Source organism: Pipistrellus hanaki, assembly GCF_964339955.1.
Source record: "Pipistrellus hanaki genome assembly, chromosome: 3".
Classification (NCBI taxonomy): domain Eukaryota; kingdom Metazoa; phylum Chordata; class Mammalia; order Chiroptera; family Vespertilionidae; genus Pipistrellus; species Pipistrellus hanaki.
The window spans coordinates 177,738,818-177,760,574 of record NC_140505.1 but is presented as its reverse complement, the minus strand read 5'-3'; the positions used below and the strand labels follow the sequence as shown (position 1 = coordinate 177,760,574).

The 21,757-nt window shown below is 45.8% G+C and overlaps 1 protein-coding gene across 8 annotated transcripts in view; it reads right to left on the bottom strand.

The window, feature by feature from the left end:
* STAB2 (stabilin 2) overlaps positions 1-21,757 on the bottom strand; it is a 117,619-nt gene that overhangs the window by 24,622 nt on the left and 71,240 nt on the right. For all 8 annotated transcript variants that reach the window (XM_084880100.1, XM_084880102.1, XM_084880101.1 and 5 more), the window contains 14 exons: positions 19,745-19,870; positions 18,507-18,580; positions 16,550-16,621; positions 15,221-15,340; positions 14,056-14,103; positions 13,104-13,187; positions 11,688-11,834; positions 10,724-10,864; positions 9,726-9,785; positions 8,139-8,315; positions 6,799-6,888; positions 3,681-3,827; positions 2,372-2,428; positions 1,057-1,183 (listed from right to left, as the gene is read on the bottom strand). In XM_084880100.1, coding sequence (XP_084736226.1) covers positions 1,057-1,183; positions 2,372-2,428; positions 3,681-3,827; positions 6,799-6,888; positions 8,139-8,315; positions 9,726-9,785; positions 10,724-10,864; positions 11,688-11,834; positions 13,104-13,187; positions 14,056-14,103; positions 15,221-15,340; positions 16,550-16,621; positions 18,507-18,580; positions 19,745-19,870 — 1,470 coding nt within the window. The remainder of the gene's footprint in view (positions 1-1,056; positions 1,184-2,371; positions 2,429-3,680; positions 3,828-6,798; positions 6,889-8,138; positions 8,316-9,725; positions 9,786-10,723; positions 10,865-11,687; positions 11,835-13,103; positions 13,188-14,055; positions 14,104-15,220; positions 15,341-16,549; positions 16,622-18,506; positions 18,581-19,744; positions 19,871-21,757) is intronic.

Here is a 21,757-nt window from a genome sequence, read left to right as displayed (position 1 = left end):
GGGTTCTACCCTGGCAGGGTGAAACCCTGAACTGTGTACTGTATTTGGGAATCAGGAGACCCGGCGTGGATAGATCTGGGTTGAATAATGAACATGGTCTAAGGTTCAGGTCCATTAGCTCTAGATGATGATGATGATGACTGATGATGGTGATACAATCCCCTATACCACATTGTGACATGAAGATCCAATGAGGTACTATAACTTAGAACATTTTGAAACTATGAAGCACTGAGCAAACAGAACAGTCCACACGTTAGTGATGGAGCGTGGAGGCTGGGTGAATGCGTGGACTCCCAGCCCAGAATCCTCTCAACTGAACCAGGATAAGTGGACCTTGGGCTTGCTTCTTATTCTCTCTGTGCCTCCATGTTCTCACCTGCAAAATTGGGATAGCAATGTTATCTACTTCTTAGGGGTTTTGAGGTTTAAATAGAATGATGTACATGGGAAGTAGCTAGTACCCACGCACGGCTGATAGGAAGTGCCTTGCGTTTGCTATGCTGCTGCATTATTATATCTAGACACGGGGGTTTCAGAATGAGCCCAAATGCCCTTTTGACAAGGAGCCCTTTCCTGGTGAAAGTTGCATATTCAGGTGTCTCCCCCCCCCCCCCCGCCTCCACCCCCACTAAATAATGGCCCAACCATATCATGTTAGCCTAGCACCCTGCCAGGGTAGAATTCTATTAGATGCCTTTAGACTCATGCACTTGTCAGGATCACGGACTAGAGTAACAAGGGAAACATGGTATTTCTAGCGCCATGGGAAATGCCTTATGCCATACTAGCAAGCAAAAGTGCGTGATACACTAATCACACTTCATGCACTAGACTCTCAGCTCTGGTCCAAACCAACATGGGGCGAGAGAAGAAGTCTAAGGAAAGCTACACAGCTCTGCAGCACAGCTGCGATGGGATCTTTTCTTAGTAAAGTCGAGAGGAGGATGGACTCTCTCCCCCCAAACACACACTTGATGATTTCAGTCCTTCCAAATGCAGCACAGGGAAGGTGCCATCGTTTCGGAACCTCAAGGCGATGAGAGGCGCCCTCACCCTGGCAGTCTCTCCCGAAGTAGCCCTTGCAGCACCTGGGCAACGGGACCACCAGGGCGCACAGCTGCCGGCAGCCCTCCAGGTTCCTCTTGAAGGACAGGTTGTACAGACACTTCTGCTTCACGCCCTGAAGGAAGAGAGTGAACAGCCCTCCGCTGTTTGCCACTAGACTTGGGCTTTAAGCTCTAGCCTGCCCCCAGTGGTAGATCCCGGTACTGCCCAAGTTGAAAATAGGACTCCATGGCCTCTAGGGATAGGCAAATGAATGGGGGCGAGCCCAGTGCTAGAAAGATTCCTCTCCAGCCTTAAGACTCCGAGAATGTTTGCAAAGCGTGCTGGGTGAGAGGTGGGGGAGAGGTAGCTTCCTGTCATGGCAAGGCCCCCAGATCATCAGAAGAAACGATCTGAGTTATATTTTATTTTGCAGGGATGTTTTGGTTAAGAGGGTTTCCTAGTAGAATAGAAAGAACTTGGTTTTGGAATAAGTAATAAATCCCAATAGTTAATGAACGCTTACTACCCTGTTTCCCCGAAAATAAGACAGTGTCTTATATTAATTTTTTCTCCCAAAGTTGCACTAGGTCTTATTTTAGGGGATGTCTTATCTTTCCATGCGCTAGGTCTTATTTTCGGAGGATGTCTTATTTTCGGGGAAACACGGTATGTGGCAGCCTCTGTAATTTGCATTTTAAAACTTACATTCTAACAGGCCACACACTGAATAGTTATTAGCTCCTTTTTTACAGAGTCAAAAAATGTATAGACTATGTGATTTTCCAAAGATTGCCTACTGGAATTGGACCCCATTTCTATGAACTCCAAATTTCATTGGCTTAGCCATTACTTGTACATGGCTTCCTTTGTTCCTTACCAGTTGTGTGATGTTGGCCGATTGCTTACCCTCTCTGACACTCATATTTTTCATAAACGGAGGTAATAACAGCTTCTTATGAGTGTTATAATGAGGAACAGGGATAATGTCTAAGAACTCAGTGTAGCTCCAGGGACATGAAGAACAGCCAATACAATCCAGCTATTATTTTTATCATTATAATGATCTAGGTCTACACTCCCATGACTTTTCTAGACAGTTCCTAGAAGCTGGGCAGTACCGGGTTTACAGGTTGCCTGGGTTAAGAATGTTCATCTTTCATCCGATGGGCCTGGTTGTTGAAAGAATGGCATAAATTATAGTTATGCAACACACCCACCGATGCACACACTTGCAAGCTTTCCTTACGCTAACTAGAAGATTTAGATCTGATAATGAAATAAACTATTGCTTTCTGAGTATTATTGCTGTGTTCATAATTACCTTTGGTTTTGTCCACCTTGGGCAGCTGGGGGTACTGATACAGCTCCCACAATCCCCCTATTAGTCAAGAAAAGAAACACTTAAAAATCAAGAATATTAGGAAGCACAAGGAAATGCCCCTAGTGAATGTCTTAATTGAGTTGACTAAGAACTGAATCTTGATTATGATTCTGACAATGATCAAGAATACAGCAGCAAACACACATCAGGTTTGCCACAAAGAATTCTGAAGGTCTGTCTTGGACCTCAGCTTTTTGGTTCAGTTCTCAGTGATAAACAGTTCCCTGTCCCACAGAGGTGGACCAGCGTAGCGTCATGCAGGCATATGGTATACCAGCGGGAAATGTGGAAGCAGGTGACTATACCACTACAAATCAGCTGGGTACTTTCAGCCAATCACCTTCTTTGGTGCTTAGTTTTCTGATTTTTAGGTAAGCATAATAATTCTTGTCCTTCAGAAAAATGATTTACTAAAAAAAAATGATTTACTAAAAAAAAAAAGTGTGTGAATATATTTTGGAAATTAAGAAGGCCACCACCTCTGTAGTAGAAAAGCTAACTGGGTTTTCATCTCCTACTTTGGCTGATGGGTATTCTAATAACTTGGGATATTTATCAAGTGCCTACAAGTTGCTAGAGCCTCAAATCAACTGGTAACCGAGTTTTCCATGTAAGTCACTTCACCTTTTTAAGACTCAATTTCCAAGTCTATATAACAGAATTGATGATAACTACTTCTATGATTGGATTATTGTAGGGATAAGATGTGTATGGAACCAAACTCAGAGAACGGTACTGGGTAGATGGTTAAGTAGGAAATAGGAAAATGCCTCGTACAGTGAAGGGCCTAGGATAGAAGCTTAACCTATGTTCTTAACAAATGAACAAATTAATGGAAGTGTGGACAGCATAACATATTTGATTGAACCATATGGATTTGCCATGTTTGTAGCCACAGCCTGTCAGGTATGGCAATTTCATATGGTTTAAAATAGCAGAAACTCAAACATGCTTGTTGAATGAATAAGTGAATGACGGAATGGACGGATGGGTTTGAAAATGACTGGTAGGGCACATGGCTGGTCTCAACAACTGTTTCCCTGATGGCGAGGGAATGAACAGAAAGGAGGGCAGGTGAACAAAGGAAAATCTGCAAGGCCTGTGCAGGCGTAGGTGGATGCTTGTTCGTCGCGAATCTGAGGAGAACAGCCCTCAGTAGTTTGACAGCTGAGCCCATGCAGGGTCATGAGACCATTCTTTGGCTGAATGTTCTCTTATCACAATAAAGAGTAGTGTTTTTAGGACTGACCGAGACATTGACGGTAAGAAAAGTGTTACAGCGGCCCCCCAGGTTGGGGTCAATGAGTAGACAGTCAATGCCGTAGGCCACACCGAGGTCAAATAAGAGCTCCCGTTGTATAATCCTGCACGTTTGGCCATTCAGGAAGAGTTCACCCTGAGAGAGAGAGAGAGAGAGAGAGAGAGAGAGAGAGAGAGAGAGAGAGATCAACAATCTTTCTTAGACTTCCTAGGCCATGTAATATAGCCAGCGCTTGCAAGACTCAGAAAGAACTGAGATAAATATTTATATATATCCAATACTAAGCAAGTATTAAGTGCCAAGGCTTGTTCTATGTGCTTTACCTGTACCATTTTTTTTAATTCCTCATGACTCTAGGATGAAGCTACTATTGCTAGTGTTCTCATTTACAGTGGAGGAAACTGAGTCAGCGAGAGGTTAAATAGCTTGCCCAAGGTCACTCAGCCAGTCAACGGCGGTGCAAGCATTCACACCAGGCAGCCAGCCTCGGAGTCCACACGGTTGGCCACTCTGCAATACCATCTCTGCCAAAGTAGGACAGTGGCCGTGGGGGTACCAGGGTGGAGCAGGGGCGGCCTGGCTGACATTCAGGATGAACTTTGTTGACACAGTCATGTCATGTGCAGTAACCCCGATTTCTCACTTAGTGCCAGCACCCAGCAAAGTGCCTGACACAACTGTCTTCCTAGGACATACAAGGGATGGCTTTTCCTTTACAGTGATAACAACCACTTCCGTTTTCACATGGACTAGGCATTGGGTAATTTGTGCTTTAGAGACATTGTTTTGTTTTATGTTGCAACAATCCTGGCACTTTCCTTTACCTTTTTCTGTTAGTCCTTACCCGAGGATATTTTTCCATGGATTTTTTTATAGGGAGAGTGGAAGAGAGAGGGAAAGATAGAAACATGGATGTGAAAGAAACACATTGATTGGTTGCCTCCTACATGAGCCTTCTGCATGAGGGCCTGGGCCATGGGCCAGGGAGAAGCCTGCAACCAAGGTACACGCCCTTGACTGGAATCAAACCCTGGACTCTTTGATCTGCAGGCCGATGCTCTATCCACTGAGCCAAATAGACGGGCAATCCTAGCACTTTTCTTTGCTAAGGTCCATCCGGCAAAGTTGATGGATACAACCCTTCCCTCTAACCCCCCAGGGAGCAAAATGTTTTTTTAGAAAATTCTATAAAAAGAAAAAAGATAGATTTCAGCATCTATGATGAGATGGACACAAGGTAATTCAGCGGAAAAAAACACTGGAAAACTGTGGTTAAATCTCATCACTTCTACTTGTCAGCGGACTGCTCCGGGGTTTAATTTTCCTCACCAGTAAGTAGGGTCAATGATTCCATTGCATAGGGTTGTTATAGAGATCAGACTAAATCATATATTACAACATTCCCCGAAAGCTGTATCAGCACAGAGAATGAGCAGTGGGCATTCTTCTTATATTTCTTTGATAGGGATCCAGTTTGGTCTGTGGAGACAGTACAGCTGATTTAAAAAAATATATATTTTATTGATTTTTTACAGAGAGAAAGGGAGAGGTATAGAGAGCTAGAAACATCAATGAGAGAGTAACATCGATCAGCTGCCTCCTGCACACCCCCTACTGGGTATGTGCCCACAACCAAGGTACATGCCCTTGACTGGAATCGAACTTGGGACCCTTGAGTCTACAGGCCGACGCTCTATCCACTGAGCCAAACTGGTTAGGGCAGTACAGCTGATCTTGAATGTAACTTTCCAGAAGTTGGAAGGTAAAGGTGCTCACATTCCCCATATTCAGTTATAAAGTCAATGCAGTTCTAACCCAAATACCAAAGGGATCTGGCTGGTCATCCCTTGTAAACCGAAAGTTGTATGGGACTTCTCAGAAGGCTCCTTGAGTGGAATCAACTCAACTGGGAGCTGCACCCCTTTGTCATTTGTCCTTCTTACTGCCTGGAAAGTGGACGTGATGGCTGGAGCTCCAGCAGCCATGATGGACCTTGAGGTCACTTTAAAGCTGGAAGCATGTGCTGAAGAACAGAAAGACAGGGGGAGCTCCCTCACGGAGCCATCACACTAACTCTGGAGGAGCCACCTTCCTTTATAAGAGCGATAAACACTTGTATATTTAAGTCACTCTCATTTTGGGTTTACCTTTATGTGCAGGTTATAAGTGTAGCTACTATTATCATATCATATCCATTTATCATAGGGGGTTACAGGAAGGTATGTTTGTTGAGGAACTAGCCAGGGAAGGTGAAAATGGCAAACTTTCTCTCTGTTGGCTCATTGAAGAAGCTATAGCCCAGAGCTGGTTCTGATCACCAAGAGAGGCCTAGAGATGAGGTCACCTCGGGGTTAGAAAGGGAGGGAAAAGAATGACAACATGGTTTCCTGCTCCAGGGAAGTGTCTCATCCTGGAAAATAAATGTTCCACCATTAACTAACTAACTAACTAACTAACTAACTAACTAACTAACTAACCAACCAACCTAAAAGCTGCTCCACACATGTCAGAGGAAGGGAGCTCCCGGACACCTGCCCCAGGGCTTAGGTGGGCCAGGATTTATTAGGTTCCTCATACCCGCTTACTTACTCTCAGGGGAGATAGCGCTCAAGGCTGCGAGGAAAAGAGCTTGCTGCCAATGACAGGAAAAAAAGAACGTCTCTTTGAGATCTAGAAATCTATGTGATCTAGAGATCTTATAAATACAGAGCAGCATATCATTATTGGATAGGTTTCATTTAAAAAAAAAAAAGAAATATGAACCCAAACCGGTTTGGCTCAGTGGATAGAGCATCAGCCTGCGGACTGAAAGGTTCTAGGTTCGATTCCGGTCAGGGTTACCTTGGTTGCGGGCACATCCCCAGTAGGGGGTGTGCAAGAGGCAGCTGATCGATGATTCTCTCTTATCGATGTTTCTAACTTTCTATCCCTCTCTCTTCCTCTCTGTAAAAAATCAATAAAAGATATTAAAAAAATAAAATGAAATATGAGACAAGTGCTAAATGGGTCTTCCAGAAAATAAAAAATATATTTTTTATTACCCAGGGCAGTGGCTGGGGAACGCTAATAAGGAGCTGCCAACCCCCACCCGTGCAAGGGTACTCACGATGTCACCGTCGGCACCACACCGCACACTCAGCTCGGAGCCTTGCAGGGTCTTCCAGGCAGCAGACCTGGGCAGATCCACCGACAGAACCTGTAGCAGCCGGGATGCCACATGAATGCCCCAAACTTGGGCAGAGGAAGGGCCCATAGGAGCTTTGCCAACCAACCAAATTCAGACACAAGTTTCTCTAAGAGTTCTAATAATTCCAGCTTTCAAATGACAATAGGTATACTAAAAAGAGCTAATAATTATAGGCCCTCTAGGACCTTGGATATGCTCTCTGTAGGGAAGGTCTTGCCAGTGGGACTGGGTTCAGTCACCCGTCTATGTGTGGGAGTTTATAGAAGATGCGTGTTGGTGTCTGAAGCCAAGGACAGCACTGGGTGGGTTAGGGAAATGGTGCAGGATGCTATTATGGTTGATTGATGTCCCCCCTGCCAAAAGTCAGAGTCATGACCCCCATGGCTTAGAAATAAGGTCATTGCAGATTTAATTAGCTAAGATGAGGTCATACTGGAGTAGGATTGGGCCTCTAATCCAATATGACCAGAGTCCTTATAAGAAGAGAGGAGAGAATGCCAAGTGAAGACAGAAACAGGGAGAAGACAGCTTTGTGACCACAGAGGCAGAGATGAGCGGGATGTGCCCACAAGCCAAGGAATGCCAGGGGTTGCCAGCAACCACCAGAAGCCAGGAGGAAAGCATGGACCAGCTTCTTCCTTAGAGCGTGGAGGAAGAGCTTCCAGACTTGACTCCAGACTTCCAGTCTCCAGAACTCTGAGACAATACATTTCTGTTGTTTTAAGCTACCCCCCACACCCCAGTTGGTGGTAACTTGTTATGCCAGCCCCAGGAAACAAACAGATCCTGTGAATTAAACACAGTTTGGACAGCTGGCTTTTGGGGATTGGACAGGTTTGCTCCTGGAGAGGAACATGGGTGCTGGTCCAGGGTTTTAGCAAGATCTCAACGCCCTGAGCACCATGGACCGGTTCAGGAATAAAGAACTGATCGCAGCGGAATGAGTCAGTCCTTTGCCTAGAAACTTAGGAGTCAGGAGAGAAAGAGTCCTCTGGAGAGACCTGGGGACTGCTGTCCCCAGCCATCCCGCCACGGGAATGATGGAGGCGAGAAAGCTGATCTGCTGTACAAGACGGGAAGGCTGCCACTGGGTATTGGCGAAAGTTAGAAAATAACAGGCAGGTTGGAGCAACAGGCTGAGGTGTGGTAAACTGCAGGGCCAGTGGATGACCCGTCAGAGGACACAGTGGGTTCACTATCTCTGGGTGGCATCACTCCCAGGGCTGCCCTGCACTCGTGTCTGCACGGAAACAAAATACCTTGGCGTCTCGGATCACGTGAAACTTCAGATACTCCTTCAGCTTGTCCTGGTTGTCCGGGTTGAACAGGAAGTCCTGCTGGTCCCGGGGAAGGGCTTGGAGGGCTTGGTCGGAGGGCCAGAAGAGAGTGACCGGGGTGTGGATGGGATTCGTGATGATGCTCAGCAAACCAGAATCCTGAAACACAGGGTCAGTCACATGCTCAGCCAAGCCCAGTGGCAGGGACTAAAGGCAGCTGGGGTCCCCCTCCGTGCCCACCCCATGGCACAGCCAGAAACTAGAGGCCCACACTCCAGCCATGGGACCCTCCTTTTCTTTCCTTTTCTTTTTCTTTTATTGGACCTACATTTTCTTAGAAAGCAAAATAGGAAGTCAAATTCTGGGCTTTTGCTAATAGGAAAATAAACTTAAGGGAGTATCTTCAAAAAATTTTATTTTGGCTTCTCTTGCCCAAATATTTTACTTTCTGGAAGACCCATTTAGCACTTGTCTCATATGTCATTAAAAAAAAAAAAAGAAACCTATCCAATACTGATATACTGCTGTGTATTTATAAGGTTTCTAGATCACGTAGATAAAAGATAAATTTCCAGATGAATGGAGAGAGGCCATTTTGAGAGCCTCCTATAACCTTGGTGCATCGCACACGTTTTTTCCTTACAATTTTCCCAATAAGCCTGGGGAGTAGGTTTTATTAATCCCTCTCATGGAGCCCCGAAGAGCTCTCCTAACTTGCTATAAAAGCCTGTGTTCAACCAGACCTGATGCTCAGCTGTGCCGGGACCGTAAGGTTCTGGGAGTGGGTGGGTGGGCCAAGATGACTTGTGGGTAACATCCCTGGACATTCTCATTTGGAACACCATTTGGAATCTCCATTTCTTCAAAGCTGCCCAGAGAGTCTGAGCCCAGACCATTTTGAAAATTACTGAGAGATACAGAGATCTGGGGGAAGGGGAGGGGAGAAGGAGGAGCTGGGGTTCTTAGAGCCCTCCGGGGCTTCTGGGAGCAGGAGAGGGAGCCTGGGCGAACCTGATCCCACCTGAGGATCTTCTGCAATATTTGTTTGAACAAGAAGTTTTTCTACTCAATTTGTGGGAATAGCCTCTGAAGTCAAAAGGGTAGAGTTTGCAATGCAATTTCTACCTGTCTCATGGGCACAGACTCCCCGACTCCACCCCAGCTTCTCCATCGCTGCCATGCAGGCGATAATTCCAGACATGAAGCTCCTGGGCCAGGGGCTGGTGCACCCTCAGTCCTTTCCTCACTCAGCCTCGTGCCCTTTAATTTCTAACTTGGCCATGTATATACCGTAGAGCTGAACAAACCATACAACGTTTTGGGGATGGAATGGCAAAGAAAGACTTTGTTCTCTGGAAAATTACGACTTCCCCATACAGATCCCAGGATAGCTGGGGTGTGCCCCAAACAAACAAAATGACAGAAAACCAAACCAACAGCACCCTCTCCCCCACAAACACACACACACGCGCGCGCGCGCACACACACACACACGCACACACACACACACACACCCAAAACTTCTTTAGTCCAGTTACTCCCTGGGTGACTTTTGTCCTAGGTGTTTACCTGTATTAAGTTGCTAAATTTGGTGTAGCCCTGGTTCATTGCCAGTGTTGTAAGATTTTTCTGCAAAGATGATAAGAATGGGAATGAGACCTTTTCTCATGCAGTTCACAAAGCACTTTAACAAAAACTCAACTGGATGTGACCAGGGTAAGATAATACGGCAGGTTCCGTGGATTGGCTCATGGCACCCACCCCAGCTCCCGTCTGCCCTTGACTTTCTGCATTACAGAGGCTAGAAGGCTAAGCACTGCATTTCCCAGACTGCCTTGCAGCTAGAGCCCATGTGCCATAGGGTTCTCCAAGGAGAAGCGCTTGTATGAAACTTATTGGTGGAAAGGAATAACAGGAGGTGGCAGTGGCCACTGGCAAGGGAGACCAGATTTTCTTACAAGCACCTCTGGTGCCAGACTCCGGTGTCCTAGGTGGTGAGGCTGGGCCAGGTGGCACTGGCAGAGTTGTTACAGGGGAAGCCAGGGGATCTCCCTCTGCAGGTGTCCTGGGCTGTGGTGTGCCCAGCTGTGCAGCATCTGGATCAGGCTCCCTGGCTTTCCTGATATTTGGGGATGTCAATTTCTTAAGAAATCCCTTTTTATTTAAGTTAGGCATAGTGGATTCTGTTGTCTGCAATGAAGAACCCTGGCCAAAATGAATAACAATAAAAGCTAAAATTGTCTTTTCTGTCAATTAAGGAGTCTTGGTACAGGTCTAGTTTAGTGATACTTATCTATCTATCTATCTATCTATAATTTCTCCACCTTCTATATCTATGCAAGACTACCTGCCCTTGTGAACAATGAAGAAAACTGATACTTATCTAAAATAGACTCACTTATTTGCTTCTTACAAAGAATAATATTTACCAGGCTTTTCATACTTGCTTGAGATTGAAGCAGTAAAATTAAAACGTCTCAAAATGATGCCTCTCAATTGGAATGGAGAGAGTAAATTATTAGAACACCGAGTCACTGTGCTGAGAACATGACAGCGAGTTCACCCACCAGAACCCTCCCAGCGGCATCTCTGGGGGTGATAAGCAGGTTTTTGGGAGACAGCAACTTGTCTATGATGTGGATGACTCCATTGGTACTGATGATATCACTGGATATGATCCTCGCTTTCTTATTTATATACACCGTGTCCTGGAACCAACCAAAAAAAGAGAAAAGAAATGAGCACAAACAGAAAGAGACCCAAGCATTGCTTCTTTCTGAGTGCTCACCGTGTTAAATTGTCATACGAGCGAATGCTTAAGGAGATCTGTGGGCAAAAGCTGAAGATCCGAGTTTAGCCCATTTTTTAATTATGATTATAAAGAGGAAATGGAGATCAGAATGTATTTTTCACCTGGAGAAGTCAATAGCAAACAATCAACCCAAACAGTCATTTCACTGTGATTCTCAAATACGAAATAACAAGTGGATCAAAATTGGCCTCTGGTTCACATGTGCTCTCTATATCACCGACCCTCCCCTCTGCCCACCACACACTCCCCCTCCCCCCTTTTGCAATGAATCCGACAGCCACCATTTGTGTGTGTGGTGAGGGGAGTGGTCCAGCGTGGTCAAGGGGCTTCCATCCAAAGCTTTCATCCCTCTCCAGCTTCTGAGTAATGCTTCCGAAGGCAGTTCTGCTGACCACCTGAAGATGCCTTGCCTCTGAGTTTGAATTCCAGCTCTCCTATTTACTTACTGTGTGACCCTGGACAAGTTACTTAACTTCTCTGAGCTCAGTTTCTTAATGTATCAATTGAGAAAAAAATAAGAACATCTATATTATGGGATTATTTTGAGGCGTCTATGAGTGCGTACACATGGAACACTTAGTGGCTGGCATATAGAGATCACAATATGCACTCGTTATTGTTGTTGCTATTATTTTTGTTATTCCTGCTATGAATGTAAGGAAGAGGAGAAGAAAGGAGGCCCAAGGCAAATGGGCACCTTCCTGAGCGGCCTTTCTTACCTGAGAGGCAGAGAAGACAATCGACTCCCCTTGGAGAGAAGTGACATTTGGGATCAATTTCAGGTTTTCCAGGAGCAGCTGGTGGCAGGCGACCACATGATAGCGAAGGACCTGGGGCATTAGGCCCTGTCGGTCCCAGTCTTGAATCTGTAAGGGAAGGTCAGAGGGTTCCTGCCACAGCCAGAAGCCTTCGCTCCCCTTTTCCCCGTCGCTGTCCTGTACTCCATGGGCTTCCCGACATCTCTCCCCCACTCTGGGCCCTGGGAAGTGAGAGTCAGGGTTGGCTTGTGCTCAGGTCAGAGTCTGTTCAGGCAAGAGGGAGAGTGTGACCCTGGTTCTTGTCCCGCTTCTACTTGGGATCTCCGGGTGGAAAGGAACTTGGGGTTTCTTTGGTCCAGCATTTTACAGCACATGGCAAGGACCCCAAGTCCTATGAGATGATACTTAAACAAGAGTTTTCTGGTGAAAGGTACTGGGAAACGCTGCATCGGAGAGGTGCCTGGGCCAGATTTAAACCTTTAAGATGGGAGAGATCACGATGCTTCTCCATGTGTGAATCAAAATGCAAACAAAATGACCCATAAGGTAGGGGTAATATTAGCCCACATGGTTCTCACCGTTTTATGATGATAACTCCTCTGATGCTTTAAAAAAATCTAGCAGGTTTCAATTTTTTTTTGAAAATTATTTTTTTTTTGTGTCCCTGCTTTGCTGGTGTCTAAAATGTATGCACAGAGAGGCCATGTGTGCGGTGGTTAATAACACAGACTTTGGGGCATGTTTGAGTCCTTGTACCACCATTGTCTAGTCAGGTGACCTTGGGAAAGTTACTTCTCTCAGTGTCCTGGACTATAGAATAGGGATAATAATAGCACTTTATCACAGGGTTGCCATGAAGAATAAATGAATTAATCTACATAAGGCACTAGAAACAGTGTATGGTACACTCCATAAATGTTTGCTACGTTATAATATCTTAATGGGCAACCCAGCATGAAGAGTCTTAGTGAATGTTAGAACATTAAAGGCTCTGATAAGTCCTGCAAACCCCCCCCCCCATAACCCTCCTTCCCCCCCACACAACCTATTTAAATCTCTTTAATCTAACATCTCCCCCCACCCCCCTTTTTTTTTTGGCCTATGGGAAGTTTGGATCATTTAAGAATTGCTGATCTACTCCAACTTTCTAATATATTCAGGAATGTCCTTTAGAAGGTCTCTGGCTAGTGGTTATCCCAAATCCACTTGAATGCTTCCCCTGATAGGGGTCCCAATGCTGAGAGGCAGCCCCTTCCATTACTGGTCAACTCCAGCTGATCTTAAATCTCCCTCCCACAAATGTATCCATTGTTGGTTCTGGGGTGCCGCTGTGTTCTAGTCCCAGGCCTTTTCCATCTGCCTAAGCTCCACGCTTACCCGAATGTCATCATCAAAGGCTGCCGTCATAGGTGCAAAAACGGTGAAGGGGCCTGGACCAGCCAGGTCTCGCACAGCATGCTCCTGTGGGAAGCAAGGTGGGGGCGGCATGTGTACGGAGCATAAATACAGGTAGGCTCCAAGGGCAGAGGGGGCAGATGGGAGTGGCAGAGGGGGGTGGACATTGATGGGGAGATCTGTGCTTCATTTAGCCCCATATTCAAGTTCATTCAGCTCCCTTATCAATGAAATAATGCTTATTTTTAGCTGGTTACCCAAATCTCATATGCTTTTTGTATTAACTATTTGAAAGTACAGTATAAAGAAGAAAATAGTTACCCACAACCCCATGCTATTTTCAGGTATTCTTTTCCAGTATCTCTTCCACATGCACATGTTTTCCATATTTGGGATATAATACAAATGTAGGACATAGGGCGATTTACTGAATGGTTATAATGGTCTTGTTGCCAATACTAACATCGTATGGTTGTATTTTCTTCTAGATTTTATGATTTTATTTCTCTGGATTTGTATCTTTCATTCTTAACATATCTAGAAATTATTCAGCTGTATAATGTGCAGAAAGATCTACCATAATATGTTCACCCAAAAAGTTAACCAGTTGCCCCAGGAATGCTTCTTTTCTCCACCGTATGATGGCAATTTTTTTTTTTAATATATCTCATTTTTATGTGTAGAACAGGCCAGTGTGACAGTTTTTTTCACTCTTTCATGCTGCCCACTGAGGCATGAAAAGTTCATAAATGACCAACACAGAGTCCCCTCCAGAAATCCAGGTTTCTAGGCTTTCTTCTACCCACACCCATTCCAGAGGCTACAGGCTCATCCTGTATCTGGCCTGAGACCCAGCTCTTACACACACACACACACACACACACACACACACACACACACACATACACACACACACACACACACACTTTCTTACCAGCAGCTGGAAGAAATACTGGGAAGTTTTGGGATTCCTGGGAAGCTCCTGGAAACAGAGAGAGGGCAGTTCACTTAGTGTCCGTGAACTATAGACAAGAACAACAGAGGGTTATTGCAAGGCAGTGTCTCTAAGATTGAGAGCATCTGCCATCCTGTCAGCTGGGACTGTGCTGCTATAGCCCTTTTCCAGCTCCACCTACAGCTGATACTCAGGGTGACTATGTGGACATACTGTGAGTTCCAAGATCTTTCTGGAATCTCTACCCGATTCAGCCATTTCCAGAAACATCTGAGCTTTAGGAGTATTTTTAAAAGTTCAAATATTATTATTACTATTATTATTATTATTATTATTATTATTATTATTATTATTATTATTATTTGAACAACAGACATTTATTTTTGTCACTGTTGTGGAGGCTGGAAGTCCAAGATCAAGGTGTCAGTAGGTCTGGCTTCTTCTGAGGCCTCCCTCCTTAGCTTGCAGATCACCATGGCTTTCTTACTGTGCCCTCACATGGCCTTTCCTCTGTGTGTGTATACCTGGGGTCTCTTTTTTGTGTGTTAAAGTTCAAGTATCTTTTTAAAAAATAAGTTCTAGATTTATGGCAGACTTGATTTCTCTATTAACATGAATTTTTGATCAGACGAAATGCTCTAACCTGTCTTTAAATCTAATAACGGATGTTCACATTGTAACAGGTAGATCTCTATGAATATCCTACAGCCTCACCTCCATGCCCTGGCAGCATGCCCATGCCTTCGAGGCACTGTGTTCTCTGTGCCTGTTGCACACATCATCTCATTTCATACTTAGGACAACCTGACATGGCCAGTGCCATTCTTTTCTCTTACACATTAGAAAATGAATGCACAGGGAGGCGATGCAATCTGCCCAAGGTCACATGACTAACGGGCAGAGCTGAATCCAAACCCAGAGGCTTCTGACTCTAGAACTGTCCATCTGAGTCCCTACATTCCGGATAAAATGGATTCCCATGGAGAGATCACATTTGTTTTCACTGCCAATGAATGTCAAGACCGTCAGTCCCCTGGTTAGAGCGCTTCCCACGTTACACAACTCTTGCATGTCCCTTAGCAACCTGGACCTCGGCGCGGTGGGGGAAGCAGAGGTGACTTCACGGAACATGAATGGGTTTTACCTGATGGATGTTGCCGCGGCAGATGAACCCATCCCCGATGTAGTTCGGCTTGCAAGTACAGGTCCTCTCTTCTTCTCCCGTGTGGTTGCAGATGGCAAACTCACTACAGCCGCCATTTCTCTGGCAAGATTTCCAAGGGATGGGGGATCGGAGTCAGATCAGGAAGTTTGCCGGTTGTGCCAATGATCACAAAGCACTCTTGTATTGAGGTTTATTTTTTACCTCCTCTCTGACCGGTTTGCAATATCTGCCCTTTTCCTGACGTTGCCTTCCAATCCCCTACAGCTGTAGGGGCTGCCTTCCTCCCCAGCCTTGTATCCCAAGTCAGCTGGTGCATCTGAGCAAGCCTCCAGCTCTATATTGATAAGCCCACAATTGCCCAGTGGGAATTTCTTGGCACCTCGGGCTTAACTAGAAAGATCCTGGTCTCGGTTGACTCCTCCCATCATTAGGTTAAACTCAGATCCCACCATAGCAGTCGTAGCAGTCACCAGCTAGAAGGCAATTGGTATAAAATGATGCCAAACATTGTCCTTGTCAGCGAAGAGCTTATAAACTGAGGAAGGCGGGACAGAGGCCTAAGCTATGGACAAAGCAAAGTGCAGTCCAAAGCCGATCTCCATGGGAACACCAAGAAGGGCTCTGAGAGCCTAAGCAGAGTTCCTAAGAGGGGAACAATGGAAAGATCCAGAAAAACAAATCCAATGAGGCTGAACAGGGAAGGTCACCAGTCTTCAAGGCCAGCTGCAAAACCTCCCCTCCCAATCCCCATTCCAAAAGTATTTGTGGACATGATATTTCAGCCCAGGAGTGACCTACCACCCAGATTCCTGCCTCACTGACGCAGCTCAGTGAGCTGCTTAAGAAAAATGACTCCTGCCTTGCCAGTGTGGCTCAGTGGTTGAGCGTGGACCTATGAACCAGGAGTCATGGTTCGAATCCTGGTCAAGGCACATGCCCAGGTTGCAGGCTCAGTCCCCAGTATGGAATGTGCAGGAGGCAGCCAGTTCATGATTCTCTCTCATCATCGATGTTTCTCCATCTCCCTCTCTCTCCTTACCTCTCTCAGAAATTCTGGGGTTCACCATCGGCCTGAGCCTGAACTCATAGTGACTTCCCAGTGCCTGGGATCTAGAGAATGCTCATCGATCAAATGTCCATTGTGCTGAAACCAGAGTTTCCCCAACAAACCACTGGAACATGGAGGAGAAAAGAGCCTCAAACCCAAAGCAGCTCAGAGGAGATCACCCCAACACCCATCTCCTGGAAGGGAGATAGGAGGCACCCCCGCCTAACCCTGGAGGGCCTAGGCCCCAGAGCTGGACTCACGGTTAAGCAGGTGTTGATGAGAATGCAGACCTTCCCATCCCCAGTGTATCTCGGCAAGCAGTTGCAGACAGCCTGTGCAGGAGGAGAGGGACACGGGCCATTTCTCAGAAGGACTCCGCTGGCTCTCACACTGGGACCCCAGAGCGGTAACGGTAATGGGTAATGGGTAATGGTAATGTTAGAAGAGTCTATCTTGGTGAGACCTGTTCTATAATGACATCTGTCACCTTACATTTTAGCACCTTTGACACACTTCTCCCTAGCACTGGGATTGCATAACTATCCTATCTTTGTTACCAAGAGACTTTATTTTTTAAATTTTGCTATTATATATTATTTGGTCCCTTGTTCTGGGCACTCGCTCTTCTCTCTTTCCAGTGGGTAAAGGCTCAGTAGCAAGGAAGCTAAGCTCTCGCCCACTCCCATTTATACTCAGTTCTTGTTCATTTCCCTCTGTCTCGCCGCCCCCTCAACCCAACCCCCCCAACCCCCCCCAACCCCCCCCCCCCCCCCCCCCCCCCCCCCGGGCCCCAGCACAAGGCGGTGCCAGGGGATGGCTCTGCAGTCAAATCAGTTGCACATGGGGAAACAATCAGTCAATCCCACTGTTTGACTAACGAAGTTGGTTGGGGATTTCAAGATGAGGGAGGGGACTCTGTCTGTGGGAAGTTTGGGACTATCTACTTCACCCCCGTATCCCATGTGCCCTGCTCAGGAGCTCCTGAGCCTGGGGGTGAGTGGGGCTGAAACCGAGCTCTGTTCTATTTACCAACCTGTGTGTCCAGAAGGAGTACCTGCTCCTGATGGGTGTCCCCAAGGGATGGCTTTTGTAATTCACATGAAAACCTCCTACACAGGAGAGGTGGCTCTGGTCTGGCATCTACTTGTTAGAACTTGAACCCATTGGTTGGCCAGTCAGGACAAAAGGGTTGGTTTTCACTCCTCCTCCTCCTCAACTTCATTACAGGCCCTGACCTGGGCTCCAGCCTTTACCAAGATGCCCACCAGCCAGCGCTCCTGTCTCAGAGATCAACCCTGCGTCTAGGGTTGCCTTCTAGGTCAGAGGAAGACTTTAAAGGCCCAGAGCACCAAAAAGTCATAGTGTTTCCCCATTCCACATGTAGAAATAAGAGCGCTATGGAATCCGCAAATAGATACAAGGTAGACTGATATTGACTGTTCTGGTTGTCCCCATGACTATACATGGAAACACACAGAGATGATTCTTTCAAAATAAATAGTATTTTTCTTATTTTTGGGTGCTTTTGGCGCTTGTTTGATCTGCCCATGGGTAAACCTGGCACTATTTCAAAAGGCTCAACAAGGTCAGTAGAACATCATCATCCAGCTATTGATGTATGTGATCTCCTGCGGACCACTGGGCTGCTCCTAATGTGACAGGGACTGAGGGAGGCGGAGCTTGGGTTCCTGAGCTACAGCTTTTCAGCCTCTTCTCACCTCCTTCTTCCCCTGGCCTCCCCCCGCTCCCCCCATCCCCGTGACCTTTCCTCTCCTTTGGAACCCTGAGATTTCCCCACCTGCCCAAACATGCTCATCAGGTCCATTGTGATAGGGAACAAAAGGCTGACACGCGTGGCCTAAAAATGTTAGCTTTCGCTGTAGTGCATGTATTTCAGAGCCCCAAGCCAAAGAAAAATGGTGGGATTCTGGGAATCAGAAAGGTGAGAGAAAGGGAGATGTTGTTGGCGACCTTCTAGATGCTTCTGGAACCACATAGTGTATGGAGAAGCTGACTCCCACCACTTTAGGAAAGCCTCTGTCCTAAGTACCCTTTGTCTCCCCTCCCATTTCTCCTCCTTTGCCAAGAATGGCATTTTTTTTGAATGCCTTCAGAATTTCCCCTAAAGTATTTGTTTTCTCCTAAGGTCCCTGCTCAGCCCCCTTCTCTCAGGCTTGGGTCTAAAGACCCCTAGCCCCTCCGGGTGGCGGGGCTCACCTGGTTGGGTCCTGTCTGCGTGCATTCTGCGTGCCTGTGACAGCCACCGTGGTTCTCCAAACACGGGTTGATCTCTTTAAAACAAAAAGCCGACACCTGATATGAGAATTGAACCTCATTCTCAAGGAAAGGCATCTTGGGCCAGCCAGGAGAGCAGGTGTCAACGTGTGATTCAGCTTTCTGACAACTCAGGGCAGCAGTGACCTGACAGGAAGCCTACCAGACACGGGTTCTCAAAGAGACTCTCTGGGGGTGGGGGTGGGGTGTGATAGGCCATGGGAGCACAGGCCTAATCTGTGGTGTGGATCTCCCCTCTGCTGAGTGAATCTGAGTGTTTGCAGCCAAGAACTAGAAATAATAGGATCCCAGAGTCCAGTCCAACAGGCTATGAATGATTTAGGAATTTAAAAAAATCACTGCAACCATCATAATATAATTGATTCAGGAGAGAGTCTTTAGTAGATGATAATTTTGGGTTATATTTCCACGAGGAGCAGAGGATTTGCTTGGTGTTAAAGCATCTCCCCACTGGTTGCTTATTAGCAGCAAAGAGGAAAAGGTAGCTGTACGAATGGAGAAGTCAGACAGCACCTGACCAGTGGTCAAAATTAACACCACAAACGAGAGGCAGTTGGAAATCACAAGCTTCTAGTGTGATACCCTGAGAAGGATACAATGTCACTCATGTGATAGTGGGCCTGGAATGCAGAACCCAAATATAATCATGAAAAAACTTCAGACAAACCCCAAAGGAAGGACATGTTAGGGGGAAAAAAAAGTTGGGTGGTGAACGCTATTCCAAAATGTCAATGTCCTCAAAGACAAAGCAAGGCTGAGGAACCATTCCAGGTCAAAGGAGACTAGAAACATGATAACTACACGCAGTTCCCAACCTTAGCCTGGATACTGCAGTAGGAGGACAAAGTGTCAGAAAAGGACATTATTGGGGTCAACTGAAAAACTTAGAATATAAATGGTAATTAGGCAAAAGTATTATATAAAAAAATAAATGTACTGAAGCTGATAATTACTGTAGTTATGTAAGAGTCGATCCTCATTTCCCAATACACTCAAGCATTTAAGGATAAAGGCAATATTCTCAATGGTCACATTTCCTCATCTTCAGACCTTCCCAGAGAGACTGAAAGATGGTCCAACATCATCCATACATCAGGATCCTACAACAGGGCTCTCACTCTTAAACCACTGCCCCTGGACGAATGAGGGATGGTACGTACTTAGGCATACGATGCCATCGCCCGCATAGCCTTCCTTGCACATGCACACTCGGCTTCCTGGGGTGGTTCTTTTACAGGCAGCCTTGGCAGAGCAACCTCCATTGCTGACCTCGCAGGCATTGATGGCTGTGGAAGAGAGAGAGATGGCACAGAGCAGAGAGGGGCGGGAGAGGGAAAAAAACATTGATGCACTTTGATTTGTCATCGAGAAATGGGAATACTTCAGAACGGCAGACATTGGATCAATGTGGACAATTTAAAAGGATGCAAAGTATCAAATATCTTCACTGGTGAAGTCTACCAAACATTAAAAGAAGACTAAACACCCAATTTTCACAAACTCTTCCAAAAGCTAGAAGAGAAGGGAAGACCTCCTAATTCATTTTATGATGCCAGATAAAGCCATCACAAGAAAACGAAAAACCAATAATCTTAAATATAAACACAAAAATCCCTAAAGAACATACCCACAAGTCAAATTCAGCAATGCATAAAAAAAGATTAAACAATAGTCCCTCCTTATTCATGGGGATATGTTCCAAGACTCCCAGTGAATGGCTGAAACTGTGGGTAATATCAAATTCTATGAATATTCTTTTTTCCTATACATACACACCTATGATACAGTTTAATTTATAAATTAGGCACAGTAAAAGATTAACAGCAATAATTAATAATAAAATAAATCAATTATAACAATGTACTGTAATAAAAGTTATGTGAATGTGATCTCTCTCTCTCTCTCAAAATACCTGGAATTTTCCATTTCCTATTTTTTAAAAAATTGATTAAAGTATTACATATGTGTCCAAATCCCCCATTACCCCCTACCCCCCTCTCTCGTACATGCCCTCACCCCCCTGCTGTCTCTGTCCACTGGTCCATTTACTATTTTCAGACTGTGGCTGACCACAGGTCACTGAAGCTGGAAAGTAAAACTGTGAATAAAGGGGGGCTACTCTGCACCACAAGCAAGTGGGAGTCACACAGAAAACACAGTGTGGTTTGATGTCCAAAAATCAATTAATGTAATACAGCATTTCAGTAGAATTAAAGACAAAAACCATATGATCATCTTGGCAGAGGAGCAAAAAGGATTTGATAAAATCCAACACCTTTTTTAAAAAATATATATATTTTATTGATTTTTAACAGAGAGAAAGGAAGAGAGATAGAGAGCTAGAAACGTCGATGAGAGAGAGTCATCGATCAGCTGCCTCTTGCACACCCCCTACCGGGGATGTGCCCGCAACCAAGGTACATGCCCTTGACCGGAATTGAACCTGGGACCTTTCAGTCCGCAGACTGATGTTCTACCACTGAGCCAAACCGGCTTCAGCAAAATTCAACATCTTTAAGGATAAAAATATTTAACAGACTAGGAATAGAGGGGACTTTCTAGAGGAGAGCCACGTCATTCCGCCATTGTACACAGACAGGTCACTTCATCCCCAAACCAACTCTGCAAGGGAGATAGTTTTGTTTCCTTTACAATGAGCCAAGTGGGCTCAGAGCAGGGAAGACACCACCCAAGGCCACACAGGAGTAGGAGGGAGAACCAGGTGGGGCTCAGACCCTTTCTGCCCCACTCCCGAGTCCCCGCTCACCCAGGCCACACCGTAGGCCCATGGTCGGCAAACTGCAGCTCAAGAGCCACATGCTGCTCTTTGGCCCCTTGAGTGTGGCTCTTCCACAAAATACCACAGCCTGGGCGAGTCTATTTTGAAGAAGTGACGTTAGAAAAAGTTTAAGTTTAAAAAATTTTGCTCTCAAAAGAAATTTCACTCATTGTACTGTTGATATTTGGCTCTGTTGACGAATGAGTTTTGCCGACCACTGCCCTAGGCCAATCAGATCAGTGGCTCTGAAAGCTCTCCAATTGCGATCTGGGCTGCGAACCACAGTTTGGAGGAAATGGATGGCAATCCCTCAACAGTGGTTTCCCTGCCCCAGGCAGTCAGCTGCCCTGTCCCACCCTGTTCACCAGCAATGGCTGATGGCAACTGCCCATCC